The 17,808-nt window shown below is 37.3% G+C and overlaps 1 protein-coding gene across 1 annotated transcript in view; it reads left to right on the top strand.

Moving 5' to 3' along the window:
• Positions 1-3,130: 3,130 nt before the first annotated feature.
• LOC110153232 (nck-associated protein 5) overlaps positions 3,131-17,808 on the top strand; it is a 377,547-nt gene continuing 362,869 nt past the window's right edge. Inside the window, 1 exon segment of the mRNA XM_055165715.1 lies at positions 3,131-3,212. Coding sequence (XP_055021690.1) covers positions 3,150-3,212 — 63 coding nt within the window. The 5' untranslated portion in view covers positions 3,131-3,149.

Consider the following 17,808-nt stretch of genomic DNA (forward strand, 5'->3'; position numbering starts at 1 on the left):
GGAGATGTAGACAGACTACTAAAACATGTGTGAATGAAACAAAACACAACTCCAGATATGTTTTTGAGGCGGTAACAACTCGGCATTATAACATGGCATCCTGTTGATGAAACTGCTGCACATAGCATCAGGTTTGTGAAGTTGTAGTGTACTGTTTTGTATAGAGAATTGTCATATGGGAGCATGGGTGAGGTAGGATTGTGGGCGAAACGTTGCACAGAATCCTCCAGCTGACCATAAAGAGGGTTAGAATAACATGCATGGACGACATCTACAATGTTTTTGAAAAGGGAACAACATTATAACCAGTGTTGTGAGTAATGCGTTCTAAAAGTAATGAATTACTGTATAATTATAATAATGTATAATGTAATAATTACAGCTTTTTGCTGTAATGCAGTAATGTTTGGCATTGCAGGGAAAAAAATTGTCATATTTTACTTGGTACAAATGTCAGTAACGCACATTACAATCCTTTTTTAACCTGGACTGAAGTGGTGGGTTTTTCGTTTTTCTTCATACAAATAGTTAAAATCACTGCGATATCAGCAGCAGTGAAATGCTGGGGGTGCGCCTGCGTACATTGTCGGATAACAGCGGGCGAAAGGACCGGCGCAGATCTCCGTGCTCCATGGGGCTAACCGCAGCTGATGCCCGATCGCGCTTTGTAGACACCCTGCTCCATGGGCTCGGGGTTCTCTCAGGGGCAGTGCTAAATTCCAGGTCCTAGTCCAAGATTAGTCCTGGTTTAGTCTGGCTTCAGCTGTGGTTCAGTTCTGTTATAGTCCTGGTTTAGACCTGATTTAGTCCTGGTTTAGTCCCGGTTCAGTCCATATATGGCGCAAGAGTTCGCCATCTTTGCACAGTTACTTTGGTGAGAGTAACTTAAAAGTGCTGCAATAGTCGTGTAATGTTTTACATTTTAAATGCAGTAATATTGTAATGTAACAAATTACTTTGAAATGACAGTAACAAGTCATAAATAACGCATACAGTTTTGAAGTAACTTGCCTAACAGTTATTATGGTAGAAAGCTAAAAATTTTAAAATGAAAACTGCAAAATACCCCTCTTTAATAAATACATGAATAAATAATTAATTGGAAGTGGAAAAAAACAAATAATTGTACAAGTAATATGTGTCAGGGCAGACAGACAGACAGGAAGTAGGTCTGTGGGCCAAGTCAATACGACCAACCCACTGACCTGTGGCAGTGGAAATTTTGGTTAAACAGCAACAGCAGAAAAGCTTGGCCAAAATTTAAGACATAAACACTTAAAACTATCAGAAAATTAAGTAAACAGAGTGAAATGATCTGTCCATGCAGCAAGATAATTTTACTTGACAGACTTAAACTTAAAATAAACTACCTTTAGACTAGATTAAAGCAGTCTCTGGAAGTGTTCATAGGCTGGAAATAAGTTTATGGTTGCCAAGTTTTAGATAAACATACTCCAGTATTGGCACTAGGTGGCACCAGTCTGGATAAGAAATTCCTGAATTGACTTCACAAACTTTTTGGAAAAACTAACTTGACCTGTTAGTTTCTGATCTCTGTTATAATGTATAATGTTTTCTGATCTCTGTTATAAACAGACCTGTTTCCTGTTATTAGGTTCTTTTTTCAGACCAAGAGTTTGTTTCCATATGTGACAGTTTCGACTGCTCACTAGTGGTCTTCCTCAGAGTGGTCACGTGATGTTGCTCTGACGTGTCTGGTCAGCTGATTTATACAGGTTTTGGCACTGTCTTCCTACCGGTGAAGGCAGGAGGACAGCGCCATCTACAGTCCGATTTCCTCAGGACAGTATCCATGGATCTGTTGAAAGAACTGGATAGGGTATTGCTGCTTGTAGCTGCCTCCAGCTGATGTAGTGGTCACTCACTGGGCCAAGAAAGGATTTTCCTCATAGAGCGCAATGTAATCACAAACTGCTCATGTTCAGCTGTCAAGGCACCTACAACTTTCAAAAATGTCAGATTTTGTGGCGATTTTTACCTATTTTTATATCATAAACTTTTTCTCAGCTCAAAATCCTTCAGTTGTCTTAAAAAACACTGTCATTAGCTCTGGCTAAGCTCTGCTCTCTCTAGCTCGTCTCACTCTGATTGGTCAAAGCGATCACATGATATGCACTCTCATGCATTCGCTTGTGCCCGTGGGAGAAAAGAGCATTACTGCGCATGCTCAATTGGCCCGGAGCCACCGGAAGTACCTAGCTGGGCTACGCTAATCTGGAGTCATGCGCCATTGAGCTCTGCATGGGCGGCCATTTTGAGACCCCGGGGCTTGACAGTATCCCAGGTGTGTGAGAGTAAAAAAGACCCTCGTCCCGGTTTATTAACAGAAATTATCAGAAGACCAAATTAAATCTCATTGGACTAAACCCATTTTGTTTCAGACATGTTTGACACACAAACCCTGAGTTCTTCTCGGAAACAGAAACCACTCTGTTCCACCTTGTGATGTCATGTGGTAATACAGGAAGTGCTCCACTGTGTTTTTTAACTCCATACACCTTCACTAGAATCATTTGGATAATCTCAGCCTTAGAATTTCAATCTCTTCTGAACAAAAGATAAAATATTGCTGTTCACTTGAAAACTACCGCTTCATGACATCACAAGGTGGAACAGAGCATTTTGAGCTTTGCAGACGTAAACAAAACACAACTCCAGGTCTATTTTTGATGAGGTAGCAACATTCTAACACGTCTTAAACCTCACAAGAGTCAGTTTTGCCTAACACAGTAAAGCTCCTCTATAATGTCTAATAAATAACCGCTCTTACGCCAATCCCTCTGACCTGCGATAACCTTTGACCCCAAACCAGGAAGTACAGTACAGCACCCTCTCCGTTTTCCCCATCCACCCGCTACAACCTCTGCGCTCTTTGTAAAGGAGCTAGCATGCGTGAAGCCTACTGTTTACTCACGGCCTAGCCCACGTCCGACTGGTTCCCATGCCGTCTAAGACAACACGGGCTAGCATAGCGCGCACGCTGGCTTTTGTTATGATCTCAGGTGAAGCTTTAACATGTGAGCTAGGAAGATAAGAGAGGTGTTGGCTAACTTTTTTTTTTTTTATGTGTGTGTCGGTGTTGCAGGGAGGAGAAGGCGTGTGCGTCGCCGCGGGGGATCAGAAAGAAAATGAGTCAACGCTGGGAAAGGAGGGAGCACTTTAAGAGACTGGCTATGGACAGTGGGCTACCGGTAAGTTCTGATCTATGTGAGTTAGTGTGCACAAGTTAGCAGTGGTGGATGAAGTACGCAATTTTGGTACTTAAGTAAAAGTACGGATACAGCGCCAAAAGATCACTCAAGTAAAAAGTAAAAGAATCATGTGAAAAAAGTAAAAGTATTGAAGCAGATGTTTAAAAATGTGCTTTAAGAGTAAAAAGTAGTATTTTGTAGAGATTTTCTGAAAATTACAGCATCAAATGTAGTGATTTTGGAAAACAATTATGTAATTCAATTGATTTCTTAATTTTTCTGTTGTTTTTGTATATTTGGTTTACACGAAGTTGGGTAAAGTAAACTCAAATGAAGTGTGGTAAAAAATAAGTGTCCGGCATTTCAGCAGGTATCAAACCTTAAAGAAAAGTACTTTTTACTTTTCAGTCCAGAGTAGAACAATGTACATATACACGCTCTCAAATGTAATTAAGTAAATGTAAAAAGTATCCACTGTAAAATTTACTCAAGTCAAGTACAGATGCCTAAAATTTGTGCTGAAGTATTGTACTTTTACTTTTGTACTTAGTTATTTTCCACCACTGTTATTGTGTCATATGTTCTTGTAGTGTCTGATTTAAAAGGTGCATTGCGCAACTTTTCTAATCTACTTGTCTCCATGGAGATGTTATTGCTTTCTCTGGAATATTTCATGGTTTGACATTATAACATATAAACATCAATTTAACATGTATTCATTACAGGTGTTTCTAATTCTCAAAAATACAATCATTCCTTCTGTGAAAAGGGGCGCCTCTCCATAGATCTGAATTGTAATATAGCATAGTACCGTAGCCTGCTTGTGTCCCTCATGATAGATAGGTTTAATCTATACTGTGGAACATTACAGACAAAGCAATAACATTTCCATGGAGACAAGTAGGTGACGGGCCCATCACTAGGAATGTTACGTAGTGCACCTTTAAGCTGAGGGTAATGAGGCATTGTTGATTTGCAAATTTTGTGATGTGGCTAGTCTTTGGAACTTGTCCGTAATATCAATGATCAGGTTTAATATTTGTTCAATGTACTTCTAAATATTGGGAAATACAATATTGAATGCAGAAATGTTTTTTTTTTTTAATGTGTGTTAATTTACCTCATAATTTTAGTTTGTCTAGAATGTGTGTGGCTGCTCATGATGAATCAAGTATCAACTCTGAATTCAAACCAAAATATCGAGCATTATATTGTAACACATTTCCATTGAAAAAAACAACAACAAAAAAAACAAGAAAAACTAAACGTGCTTTTATAGGGACATTTCTATACAGTGGAACATTTCTATTTTTCAGGTCCTATATTCCACAAAGATACTCTTTTGACCTGCAAGCCATATTATAGAATTTTGTGACCTCCTAAAAACATACCTGGAGTTGTTTTGTTTCATTCACATATGTTTGAATAACTCTGCATTATTAGTCTGTCTACATCTCTAAAGCTCAAAATGCTCTTTTCTACCTTGTAATGCCACGAAGCGGTAGTTTTCAAATTAAGAGCTACTTTCTACTGATTCCAAGGCTGAAATTATCCAAATGATTCTAGTGAAGATGTATAGACTTTAAAAACACTGTGGAACACTTCCTGTATTACCACATGACATCACGTTTTAGAGAAGAAGCCTAAATATGCAGTGTTCATGAGTTAAAACAAAACACAACTCCAGGTCTGTTTGTGATGAGGAAACCACATTATAACATAACAGAAAATAGTGTAATATCTGCCTTTAAAGTTTTCCATCACTGTTGTGGTCGGCTGCTTTTAATTTTTAGTAAGCAGATTGTACGTCACCTGACTAGCAAGTCCACAAGTCCAAGTTACTGTGTACTAGACTAAGTGGAAATCTGGTTAAAGCTGGTGAATTATAAATAAGTAAACAGATCGAAAATATGACTACACAATTGTACACATACCACCGGCTAACAAACAAAACACAACACAACACGCAAAATGTGTATTAAACATAACAATAACATGATACCCCACTCTTTTCTAAAGCAACTATGCAGAGAGAACTACAAAGACCATAATCCTTTGCACGTTTTTTTCTGCAGTCCACATTTATGAATGCTGTTGTTGTGTCCTTGGGCAAGACACTTAACCCACCTTGCCCCTATTATTTGAGTAAATGTGCGTGAATGGGTGAGTAGTGCCTTGAAGTCGGAAAAGTCCTATAAATATAATATATATATATATATAATATATATAATATATATATATATATATATATAATATATATATATATATATATATATATATATATATATATATATATATATATATATATATATATATATATATATATATATATATATATATATATATATATATATATATAATATATATATATAATAATATATAAAAAACATTTGCTTTTTGTCCTGAGGATTGTTATGCACCTCATCTGTTTGTCTGTCTATGAATATTATTACATTTAAAAACTGTACAAAAAGCTTTCAATTCATAAAAACGAACAAAAACGTACATGCATTTTCAAACATTTATCACATGGCAGTAATTAAAAGGTTACATTCTTGTGCTGATGCCGGTCCCCCGTAGACATATGACTCACTGGTTTGTTTGTAGTGGACTTCCTGACCAGTGCGCTTGGTTGACACGCGTTTTCGCCCCGTGACGCTCTGCAGGTTTTTCTGTGCATTCTGGCTAACGTCGCTAACGCCGCTAATGCTACACTTCCTGTATGAAGCACGAGTCCACAGGAAATAGACGTTTATGTTATGGGCCTCATGTAAACACCGCAGGGGGAGGAAGTGGACTGCTGATGCCTTTTAACGCTAACATCAACTCTGCTCATTTCAACGGAATTTGCTTGGTTACACTGTACAGATGGTGAGCAATGGTGTAAAAATGGTGAAATGCAACAGGCAGGTTAGGGTTGAGTAATGGATGGATGGATGGAAAGATGGAAAGATTGAAAGTCATATCTGATCGTCAGTGTTTATGAGTGAAGAGGAGCAGAGGGGGGTTCAGGGTTCTGTTGCCTTATATTAGTGGAGGTATCCTAAAGGAAGTTTGTATTAATATGTCAGAAAGATGGAGTCAAGTGTGTTAATGTGAAGAGCTTGAGAGTTTCTTGGTTGAAAATAGAGATCTGACTGATATTTTCGATAAAAAAGTGAGACAATGTGTGTGGGAGAGAGTGGCGTTTAACAGGAGGACTAGTCAGGTAGGGTCAGGGCAGTTTGAGGAGAGTAACAGTCCTCCAGACAAAAGTGTCCCTCCTGCAGCATCACAACAGTGTCCAGGGGGAGCCAGGTGAACAGAACAGGAAAGGTCTCACTCTTACTCCGTTCTGGTGTTTCAGTTGGTGATGAAATGGACCGATCCCTCAAAGTATTTCTTATGGAAGGTCTCGGCATACTGATTACATTTTTTAGAATACATAGCAACTGATGGGGATAAGCTTTGCTGATATTTTGAGGCCAAAATGTAGGGCAAATTTAGATATTTTTTCAAAAATAACATGATACAAAACTCACTGATGTTTAGATTTCTACAGCTCTGTTTAATTAATTTTTATCACATTTTGCGCTGAATCCTTTTAGGACTTAGCCAGGCTGGCGCCACCTAGTGTCTCCATTCAATTAAATTTCTCTCCAGTGACTAGGTCAGGAATCAAAATACACTAGACCACAGGTGTCAAACATGGGGCCTGGGGGCCAGATCCGGCCCTCCAAGACCTTTAATCTGGCCCTCGTCTGATTTTCTACTAAAATATTTAAATTGTATTTTTTATTAAAATATTGTTAATTTTCTGCGGTGTTTATCATAGCAGCGTCTCCAGCGTCTCTGTGCGTGGCCCCTCCCACCAGAGCAGCACAAATGAAGACTTGTCTCTTTCCAAACGCTCTTAAAGGACGATCGTTTTGACTGTTGACCGTGACACCCTCATCAACAAAATGTCAAAAATGAGGAAAGTGGAGCCGAGTGCAGGATTTTACAACTAAAATTTACTTATTCCTATTTCTACAAGTTAATGTTAAACAAGTTCATGTTAAAACATTGTGGTGAAATTGTATTTTTCTTAAAGTTTCAGGTTGTTCATAATATTATAATATTTTGTAAAAGAAAGAGTTCATCAATTAAAAAAGATTTCTGTAATAGATTTGTGTTTCTCTGCACAAATATTTGAACTTATTGTTATTTTTGGGGTTTATATGCCGTGAGTTTTCTGATCCGGCCCCTTTGGGATCAAAGTCGGTTGGATATGGCCCCCGGACCAAAATGAGTTTGACACCCCTGCACTAGACGATTTGCAAAAACCCTGGAAGTGCAAGTTTGGGCACCAGCCAATCAGTGAAGAGTCATGTATTCAGTGCTGGCAATGATTCCCTAGATTGAGGATTTAAAGCCGAAACAAAGAGAACGTTTGGTGAATTTTATTGGTTATTGTCCTTCTTCCTACGGGATTTGGGAAAAGCTTAATATACCAGTTAGCCCTGTTAGCAGTGCATTACATACATCACGACCAAATAGCAGTGATTGGTTAAATGGTAAAAAGTACCCGCCTACCATCAAGCTCTACCTTACATTTATTCTCATTTGTTTCCCTGTGGCAGGTGTTTTGGTCCCAAACATATCAGTCTATGCTGGAGCTATAAGGCCAGTATCCTTACTTATAATTACTTAAAATTACAAGTATTGTGCTAGTTGGAAGGCAAAGGTAACAGCATAACAGTAGTTTAGATGTTGCCGTTTAATAAGGCTATTTAGTGGCAATGGGGTAGGTAGGTAGGAAGGAAGGAAGGAAGGAAGGAGTATGCTGTTACTGCCTCTAAAATATACCTGGAGTTGTGTTTTGTTTCATTCACACATGTTTATTATTAGTCTGTTTACATTTCTAAAGCACAAAATGCTCTGTTCCACCTTGTGACGGCATTAAATAGTTTTGTAGTTTTCTAATAAACAGCTAAATTTTTTATTTTTGTTCTGTAGAGATAGGCAATTCCAGGGCTGCAATGATCCATATGATTCTACTGAAGGTGTATGGAGTTTGAAGACACAATGGAGCACTTCCTGTATAGCCACATCACATCACAAGGTAGAACAGCGTGTTTTCAGTTTGAGAGACGAAATCAGTCTACATATGCAGGGTTTGTGTGTTAAACATGTGTAAATAAAACAAAACACAACCCCAGGTCTGTTTATGATGAGGAAACTACATTATAACATACATCAGAAAATAGAGTAATGGGCCCTTTAAAAAGTTGTGCACTGTCAGCCTAATGTTAGTATATGCTGTTTATTGTACTTTATTTTGATGGTACTCTGCAGAAAAGTAAACATGAAAAGTCTGATCTGAAGTATGCATATTTGAAGGACTTACTCCGCACCACATTCTGAGCGTGTCCACAGAGCGTGACTGAGTTTGTGTGCATTTTAATAGCCTCATTAGACCAGGGCAGGGATGGCAGGGTTTTGAATGACAAACCATAACTTAATCCCACATAATAAACATACAAACAGCAGAGATTTATGACAGTTATGGGAGTAGAACCCTCAACTGCATGAGCAATGGTGTTACTCCTTTGCGCATATTATTGTTATAGTAAAGGTTACGCTATTTTCAGATCTATGTTGTAATGTTTCCTCATCACGAACAGACCTGAAGTTGTGTTTTGTTGGTGGGTCCGTCAAACGCTTTTCTCCGTGGAGATGTTATCGCTTTCTCTGGAATGATTCACAATATGGCATTAAAAAAAAACCTTGGAGACCAAACCAAACCAAGTTACAGGTCAGATTTGTGAAGAGGCGACACCGCTCACAGTCAGAACGTTTGTTTTTCTAGGTATTTTTGAGCTATAAAGCCACCTGTAATTGAATAAATGTAAAGTAGAGCTAATGTCATACTGTGGAATATTCCAGACAGAGCAATGACATATGCATAAAAACAAACATGATGAATCACCAACCGCAAAGTTACATAGTGCACCTTTAACACACAAACCCTGCATATTTAGGCTGAGTTATTCTCTCAAACTGAAAATTTTTAAAAATCTGGGACATCCCCGGTTTGTGGTGGTTGGTAATAATAAAATTGTGAAACAAGTATGTAATAAAAAAAAAATTTGTTCTGCACTCTGCACTAATGTGAGTCAGTTTAGTCACATTTTCTTAGTTTTTGTCATTTTTAAGCAGCTTTTCTATTAAACAAATTACAATGTATGCCTCTTTTTACTGTTGGTAGGGATCAGATTGGTCAAAAATAGAGACACCTGGGACTTTTCTTGTAAAAAAAAAAACTGGGACAAATCAATGGTTCTGGATAAATCTGCTGGAACATTGGATGTATTGCTCAACACTGGGACTGTCCTGGGTACATAGGGACGTTTGATCACCCTAGTCGTGGTAATACAGGAAGCACTCCACTGTATTTTTAAACTCCATATACCATCACCAAAATCATTTGGATAATTTCAGCCCTGGAATTGCCAATCTCTACTGGACTAAAGGTAAAAAGTAGCCGTGAACTTGAAAACTACCACTTCATGACGTGACAAGGTGGAACAGAATAATAAAGGGTTACTCAAACATGTGTGAATGAAACAAACACAACTCCAGGTCTGTTTTAGAGGAGGTAACTCATGTGAGCTTTTAGTCGGGTTATAATGTTGTTGATTTTGTGTAATATAGGACCTATAATATAAGGGCTTCTTGAGTATTTTCTGTCTTTCCATGACACATTTGCTTTCAACATCAGACAAAAGGCCATGTACATGCATCATATTTCAAAAGTGCTGAAGTACATTTGATCTCAGTTGCCTTCATTATAGCTCTACATAAAGCTGTACAAAGTCAATAGTTTGCACAATAGATCCGAGCACTGACGTACATTGCGGTTAAAGGAGCACTATGTCACTTTTCTGATGGCAAGAAGTTGTCTCCATGGAGATGTTATTGCTGCTTTGCCTTGAAAAAATCCATGCTATGACATTAAATGGTCAGTTTGCTTTTTTTTTTTTTTTTTTTTAATAAGTCCACTATGTACTGTCTACATCTCATTATGAAGCCTTTTACTGGCTGATAATCAGGAAGTACATGTTAGTATCCTAGTTGCTTTGGTTCCAAACAGTTGTGAAAAGCGTTTTGCAAACTATTTGCACACCTATCTTGTTTTTATTTCAGTTAGAGCCTTTTTTTTTTTTATTATTATTATTTTTTAGCTCAAATATAACTTGAAACTTACTGTGAGCAGGGTCCCCTCTTCACAGATCTGACCTGTAACTCTGCCACAGTGATGCCCCTATTGTTTAATACCTTACTATGTGGTATTTTTATAGCCTGGATAAAGAAGTGGACTAAGTGAGTGTGACGTCACCGATAGCTGGCTCCAGTCAAATGAAGCTCATTGAGGGCAGCAGTTGTAGAAGTTAAATCAGGCGTATTCGGTAAAATGGACTTTTCAGAGCTTGTAACCATGTTATAGCTGTTTCCCTGTTCTCATTTACCTTCTCAAAGTTGCATTTGGAATGATTCGTGCATGTTTGAGTAATCTTTAATCACGTAATTTCAAGGCGCCATTTCAAGGCGCCCGCTTTCACCACCATCGATGCATTTACACACTTACTTCACCAGTTTTATTTTCTTTATTAGTGATACACGTAGGATTCAGCAGCGTTGCATAGTCATTTTGGCACAAATTAATAAAAAAAAATCTACTATCTTGAGCTACAGCAGGGGTGTCCAAACATTTTTCATCAAGGGCCACATATCTAAACACAGACAGAGCAGAGGGCCGATCAAGGGCTGTAGACTGGAGCTCAATAAAGTGAATAATAAAAATATGTGCATGTTTAACACATTAGAATGAGCCATCAGTCTTTATTCACGCTAAGATCCTTAAAACCACACACTAAATATTAAATATTCTCTTTATCAAGGTAGATTTTCAAAAAACTTACAGTAAAAAGTTATTTTTTTAATTGATGCAAGCTAATTTGGGGCAATTCACCTGGAAGCCTGAGGGCCAAGAAAAATTAGTTTGAGGGCTGCATTTGGCCCATGGGCCATAGTTTGGACATGCCTGATCTACAGCAATCCATAGGAGGTGCTGACTCTTTGTTGTGATGACGTTTACGCCAACATCAACTCACATTGGGCACCGCAGTTTTCTAACACGGAAATCAGCGGACTTGTTGTTTTAGATGAATATTGCGATTTTAAAAATCCAAATTATAAGACAATGATCCACGGGTGTTGTAAATTGTAACAATACAGCAGAAAAAAAGCTCAATTTGTGTTCCTTAAAGGTGCATTGTGCAACTTTTCTGGTGTAGAGTCTGTCACCTGCTTGTTTCTTTGGAGATGTCTGGAATGTTCCACAGTGTGACATTAAACAGCTCTAACTTACATTTATTGAATTATAGGTGGTTTTATATTTATATTAAAATTCTAAGCAATAAACCAAAAAATAATGGAAAAAAGCATTTGACGGACCCTCAACCTGAAAGTGCCACTTTAACCTAAAAACAGATGCTTCTTTGACCAGTCAGCTGAGAATTTCATGCATTTCAGAGTAACTTGGTGCTTTGGGTGGTATGCAGGAGCCAGGATGTCCATGTGGTCCTTCTGTAGGATGTGAGCAGCAGCTACAAATGTTATTACAGACATCTGACCAAACACTGGAGTTCCCCAGGAGAGTCCCACTATCACCGGGTTCAGGAAGGGCATCTGGGGCACTGGCAGCATTTTATAATCCTGGAAGTGTATTATCAAACTGTTTTTGGCAGGTCTTATCTCCCCTATGGACAAAACCGCTATTGTTCAGAACATACCAGAGAATTCATTCTATGGTGTGAAACCAGCTTTTGCCTGTTGTGGTTTGAAGCTATTTTAAAAGCTTGTTCAAGTGTTAAAGCTATTTGGTGCAAGATAAGAACATTTTAAACAGAAGAAAAAAACATATTGTTACTTTGGAGGTGTGATGTTAACTGGAGGCACTGCTCGATCTGAACCTCTGTTACTCAAGTTAGACTTAATCTGAGTTTTGTTTTAACACAGTCACCTTTTTGTTGAAAATCAAACTCCTAAACAGGTCCAAGAATGCTCGTATTGATCACACGCTTCTGAAAATGTGCTCTTTAAATCTTAAAACGTTTTTGACAATGTTTGCTAATGTGTGCATTGTGCCTCCATGATCACTTATAAACATTCTACCATAGATACTTACTGTACATACAGCACGACGCCATTTGAATGTCAAGTATCAATATGAAGTAAGAAGTTAAAGATGCACTATGTAACTTTTTGATGGAGAGTCTGCTGTATACATACATTTCTCCTTCTGGGAATGTTCCACAGTATGGTGTTGTGGAAATATGTATATAATTTTTGCAATAATCAATTTCCAAAGCCTTGTAAGTTATGAAATAGAAAGCAGGTTTATTCTGTGTGGCAAATAGGACATGGCCTGGGCAGCCCTGGCCAGAGACCACCATCCTCCCTGGGTCCCAAGCAAGTCTCTCTAAGTGTCCCGACTTTTCCTCCAATCTTCTTAAAGCCTCTGAGCTCGCAGTATTTATACAAGAATGACAAAACATCATACATTACAAAGTGAATAGACGGATCACATGGTGAGGTGTGAGCAGCCCCGATGACAGTCGTGAGTGGGTTTGGCCTCAGGGATGAACTTGTGGAGTTAAAATACAAGGTGTGGTACATTTCAAGAGAGACAGATCTGAAAGAGAGCTGTTTGTTCTGATTGTATCATCTGTAAATACTACTGACCTGATTCCTGAGGAGATTAATGAACAAGAAGAAAACAAAACGGTTTTACTTGAAAGGTTTTCTAGAAAGTCTACAAACCAAGAAAATATTGTGTAGTGATGGCCACACACCAGAGATATTGATGGTCTGATGTGGATTTTTTGAGCCAATAAGATATTCGACCTTTGCCTTACTGTTGTGCCCATAACCTATATCTGCTGATACCAATATAAAGCTTTAAAAATCTATAGTACAGACCATATTTATGTGAAGTTGTAGTGAATTTTACAAATGAATTGATCACTTTTATAAAAATTATAACAAAATGTATTTAGGTAGGATATAAAATCATATTTGTACTCATGAGTCTGTTCAAAAAAGACAAATATGATGCTCTGAGGACAATCTGGGACTGACAATAACCAGATATGTTTTATATTCCACCTTTGAAAATATGGAATTGCAGTGTAAGAAATGTATGTGTCAAGTACAGATTTGAGGCTGGATTTAAACATTATCAAAGCAGAGGCCTGTCTCACACCTTCAAAAAGCACTTTTAGGAGAGAATGTTTTATCTCCATTAAACTGAAATGATGAAATGATGCTCCGTGTTTAGTCTTGGTTTAGTCCTGACAGCTCAAACTACTCATTTCACTTAAAAGTAGTTCCCGCTATTATATTTTAAGTTTTGCAAAATTTCATACGTAGTTTTCGCTAGGTTGCCAATTTTAAAGTTGAAGCTTGCATTTTTACCTCCTGGTTGGACACGGGCAGATGAGACATACATAGAGATAATTCCATAACAACAACAAGGGCTATAACTTCTTTAAATTACACAATAGTCATGATTAGATTAATACACGCAAATGACAGCGCTTTTACTTTGCTAAATGAAGCTTGAACCTCCTCTAAAAATGTCTTTCTTGCGTGTAAGTGTGAGCTGCGTTTTGTTTCGTTCACACATGTTTGAGTAACCCTCTATTATTAGTCTCAAATCTCCAAAGCTCGAAAATGCTCTGTTCCACCTTGTGATGTCATGTAGCGGTCGTTTTCAAGTTAACAGCTCCCTTTTGTTGTGTAGAGATCGGCAAATCCAGGGCTAAAATGATCCAGATGATTCTAGGGAAGGTGTGCGGACACATAAAAATAAATCAGATACGATACGAAACTTGGCCTTAGTGTAATCCCCGATACGATACTAGTCCGATACTTCATAGTGTGAAGAAGTAGACTATAGCGACACAATTTTGTTACAGTACAAGAGCAAAAAATAACTGAAGTAAAAGTATAAGTATTTCTCGTATAATGGTCTTGATGAGTTATGCTGTTTCAGACACTTTTACTTTTCTACTTTGTCACTTTCCCCCACAGTGCGTAGATTATAACAATATAATACTACTACTACTACTACTTCTTACAATTTTATTACAGTACATGAGTAAAAAATAACTGAAGTAAAAGTATAAGTATATCTCGTATAATGGTCTTGATGATGAGTTATGCTGATTTAGGTACTTTTAGTTTTTACTTTGTCACTTTCTTCCACAGAGCATAGATTAAAACAACAGAATACTACTATTACTACTACTACTATGACTATGACTGCTACTACTTATAATTTTATTACAGTACAAGAGCAAAAAAATAACTGAGGTAAAAGTATAAGTATATCTTGTTTAATGGTCTTGATGATGACTTGTTCTGATTTAGGCACTTTTACTTTTCTACTTGGTCACTTTCTCCCACAGTGTGTAGTTTAAAACAACAGAGTACTACTATTACTACTACTACTGCTTACAATTTTATTACAGTACAAGAGCAAAAAATAACTGAAGTAAAAGTATATCTTGTATAATGGTATTGATGATGAGTTGTTTTGATTTAGGTACTTTTACTTTTCTACTTTGTCACTCTGTACTACAGTGCATAGATTAAAACAACTACTACTAAGGCTGTGCAATTCATCGAATTTTGATCATGATTTCGATTTGTGTGTCAAACGATCTCCAAGCTCATATATGTGCCAGCGAAAATGAGAACCAAGGTGTGACAACCGTAGTTTTGTGAAGATTCACGTGGTGCCTCCCCAAGCACCTGGTGCCCTATGCGCTGTGCGTAATGGGAGCTACGGTACTGATTATATTCATAAGATCATGGAGGAGCGTGTATCGCAGCAGAACTCATATCTGCCTCACCATTTAATAGATATTTCTGCCGCTGGTTTTACTTTCTCCACAAAAGCGTTAATACTGCTGCGCGACATGTAAACAAACAGCGTCGCGCGATGACGTCATCGGCTGTAGCCCGGTTCGGTTGTTTATTAATATATAAATAAGTATATTTATTTTGTTTTTAAATATAGAGATTGTAGAAGAGCTGGATATATAGTTTATTTTGGTACATTTATTTATTTTTTGTGCCTTATTTCATGTTCAAAGTATATTTTATTCATTTTATGTTTTATACATGGCAAAATTGCTCTAAGGTTCATATTTGTAGCCTATATTTATTTTCAATTTGCAAGTTTCACGTAAACTGTCATTAATAAAGTGTTTTTCTTTGCGAGAGAAATGCTGAATAAATGCATCTTGTAACTAAAAAAATCTCGTTTAAATAATCGCGATTTCATTATTGACCAAAACAATCGTGATAATGATTTTTTCCATAATCGAGCAGGCCTAACTACTAGTACTACTACTACTACTGCTACTACTACTACTACTACTACTACTACTACTACTACTACTACTACTACTACTACTACTACTACTATTACTACTACTGCTACTGCTACTACTACTACTACTTACAATTTTATAACAGTACAAGAGCAAATAATAACTGAAGTAAAAGTATATCTCGTATAATGGTCTTGATGACTACTTTGTCACTTTCTCCCACAGTGCGAAGATGAAAACAACAGATAAGAGTAGCTTTGATTTTTTTAATCATGTTCAGAGGGAAGGAAATGACATCCCTGTGGAAACAAGCAAGCAGTCCAACCATGATTAAAAGGTTAAAAAGTCAGTTAAAACAGAAATCTTCACACGTGACAGCTCTCGGACCACCCAAACCTTACTGTGGGCGTTCATCACTGGAGGAACAGATCAGCTGACCTCCCCTCCGTCGGCGCTCCTGTCACGGCTCCTGTCACAGCTCTACGGCTCATTGAGTTTACATATAGAGGCTGGCTGTGCACATGTGTTTAAAGCATCGCACCGCCACATGTTTCTATGTTTCAGTGCATCCGGCAGAGAGAGGGGGGAATTTTCCGAGTGTCATTAAACGCCTCTTGAGTGAAATGAAGGCGTGTGAGTGAGCAGAGGGAGTGTGTGGTAAATGGGTTAGGTCTAAATCGCATTAGAGGCACATACTAGTATAGAGATATTGGGAGTGTATGGATTACATAAGATTAGGTTGGGTTTTAGGGTGATGAGTGAGATAGTAAAGATGATGAAGAGGTTTTAAACTTCAAAATGTTTTCAAATTTTGTGCCCAATGTAAGGTCATCATCTGCTCTAATCAGAAGTACAAGGATTTGAAAGCCACTTGCCAAAACCAAAACTCCTGCCATCCTATTTTTAAAACAACTAGACTTTTTTTTTTTTTATCATACAGAGATATTGTCCACAAGAACGAGACAAGATTTTAAAATAATTTGATCAAAATAAAATAAATAATGGGTTAAATTCACAATTTTGATGACATGATTTTTAATTTGTTTAATTTTTTTCTGTATTGTGTTGTGAATTTATTTGGGGTTGATATAGTCGCCACACAATTCCGAATCAACATTATTTATTTTGATTCTAAATTACTTAAAATGTCCTTGTGTTTTTATGTTTTGACCCAATTTACCTTGCACTTCACCCGTATGATTTTATGGCAATAGAAAATCAAAACTAAAAAAGAACATTCTCCCTGGCGATAGATGAGTTTTATGACATACTGTGGAATATTACAGCCAAAGGGACAACATTTCCAAGCAGAAGGAGGTTCTATTTCAGGCCAGTAAGAGTCAGGTTTGTGGAGAGGCAAGCCTAATTATTATTCACAATATAATATGTGTTTTCCACAAATGTAATTCTATACTCAAATTATTACTGAATTTATCAGTGTATATGCACACTATATTGTCCAATTATTCTTTTTTTTTTTTTCTTTTTGCAGTTTATTGAAGCTCTTTGCTGTCAACATGACAAATGCATTTGCAAAAAGTTTTTACCCAAATCCATTACTACAAAATTACATATAATTACAACGCCCTCTGGTTTTAAATGAAATCATACCTATACTCTAAATGGACTTTTCAGAGTTTTTAACCATGTTATAGTTGTTTCCCCTCACCACTGACCCTCTGAGGTTCTACTTGGAGTGATCTGTGCATGTTTGAGTCATTTTTAAATACTTATTTTCAAGACACCATTTCGTCATTTCTCTATGACATTTCCTTCCAGTGTCTATAATAATTGTGTTTCTATATAAAATGAGTGCATATGAGTCTATAATAAAAATTGCCATCTGGATTTAACTAAGCAAAGAGGTATGAGTCTCCTATTAGACAATTACTGCATGGGCGATTATTTTTTAGCTGGCAACAAATTATTTAACCCCAACTGGTGCAATGAGTTGCTTCTCATTTCTTAAACAACCATGTGAAAAGACAAATTGCGTGGTCGTGGAAAAGATGTTAGTCTGTTTAAGAAGGGTCAAATCATTGGCATGCATCAAGCTGAGAAAACAGCTCAGGAGACTGCAGAAACTACTACAACTGTGTTAAGAACTGTTCAACGCATTATTAAAAACTGGAAGGATACTCTGGGTTTACCCTGTTCCAGAGTGACGGGCA

This window comes from Boleophthalmus pectinirostris, unplaced genomic scaffold, assembly GCF_026225935.1.
Source record: "Boleophthalmus pectinirostris isolate CB_2022bp ecotype Guang Dong unplaced genomic scaffold, ASM2622593v1 HiC_scaffold_11, whole genome shotgun sequence".
Lineage (NCBI taxonomy): Eukaryota > Metazoa > Chordata > Actinopteri > Gobiiformes > Gobiidae > Boleophthalmus > Boleophthalmus pectinirostris.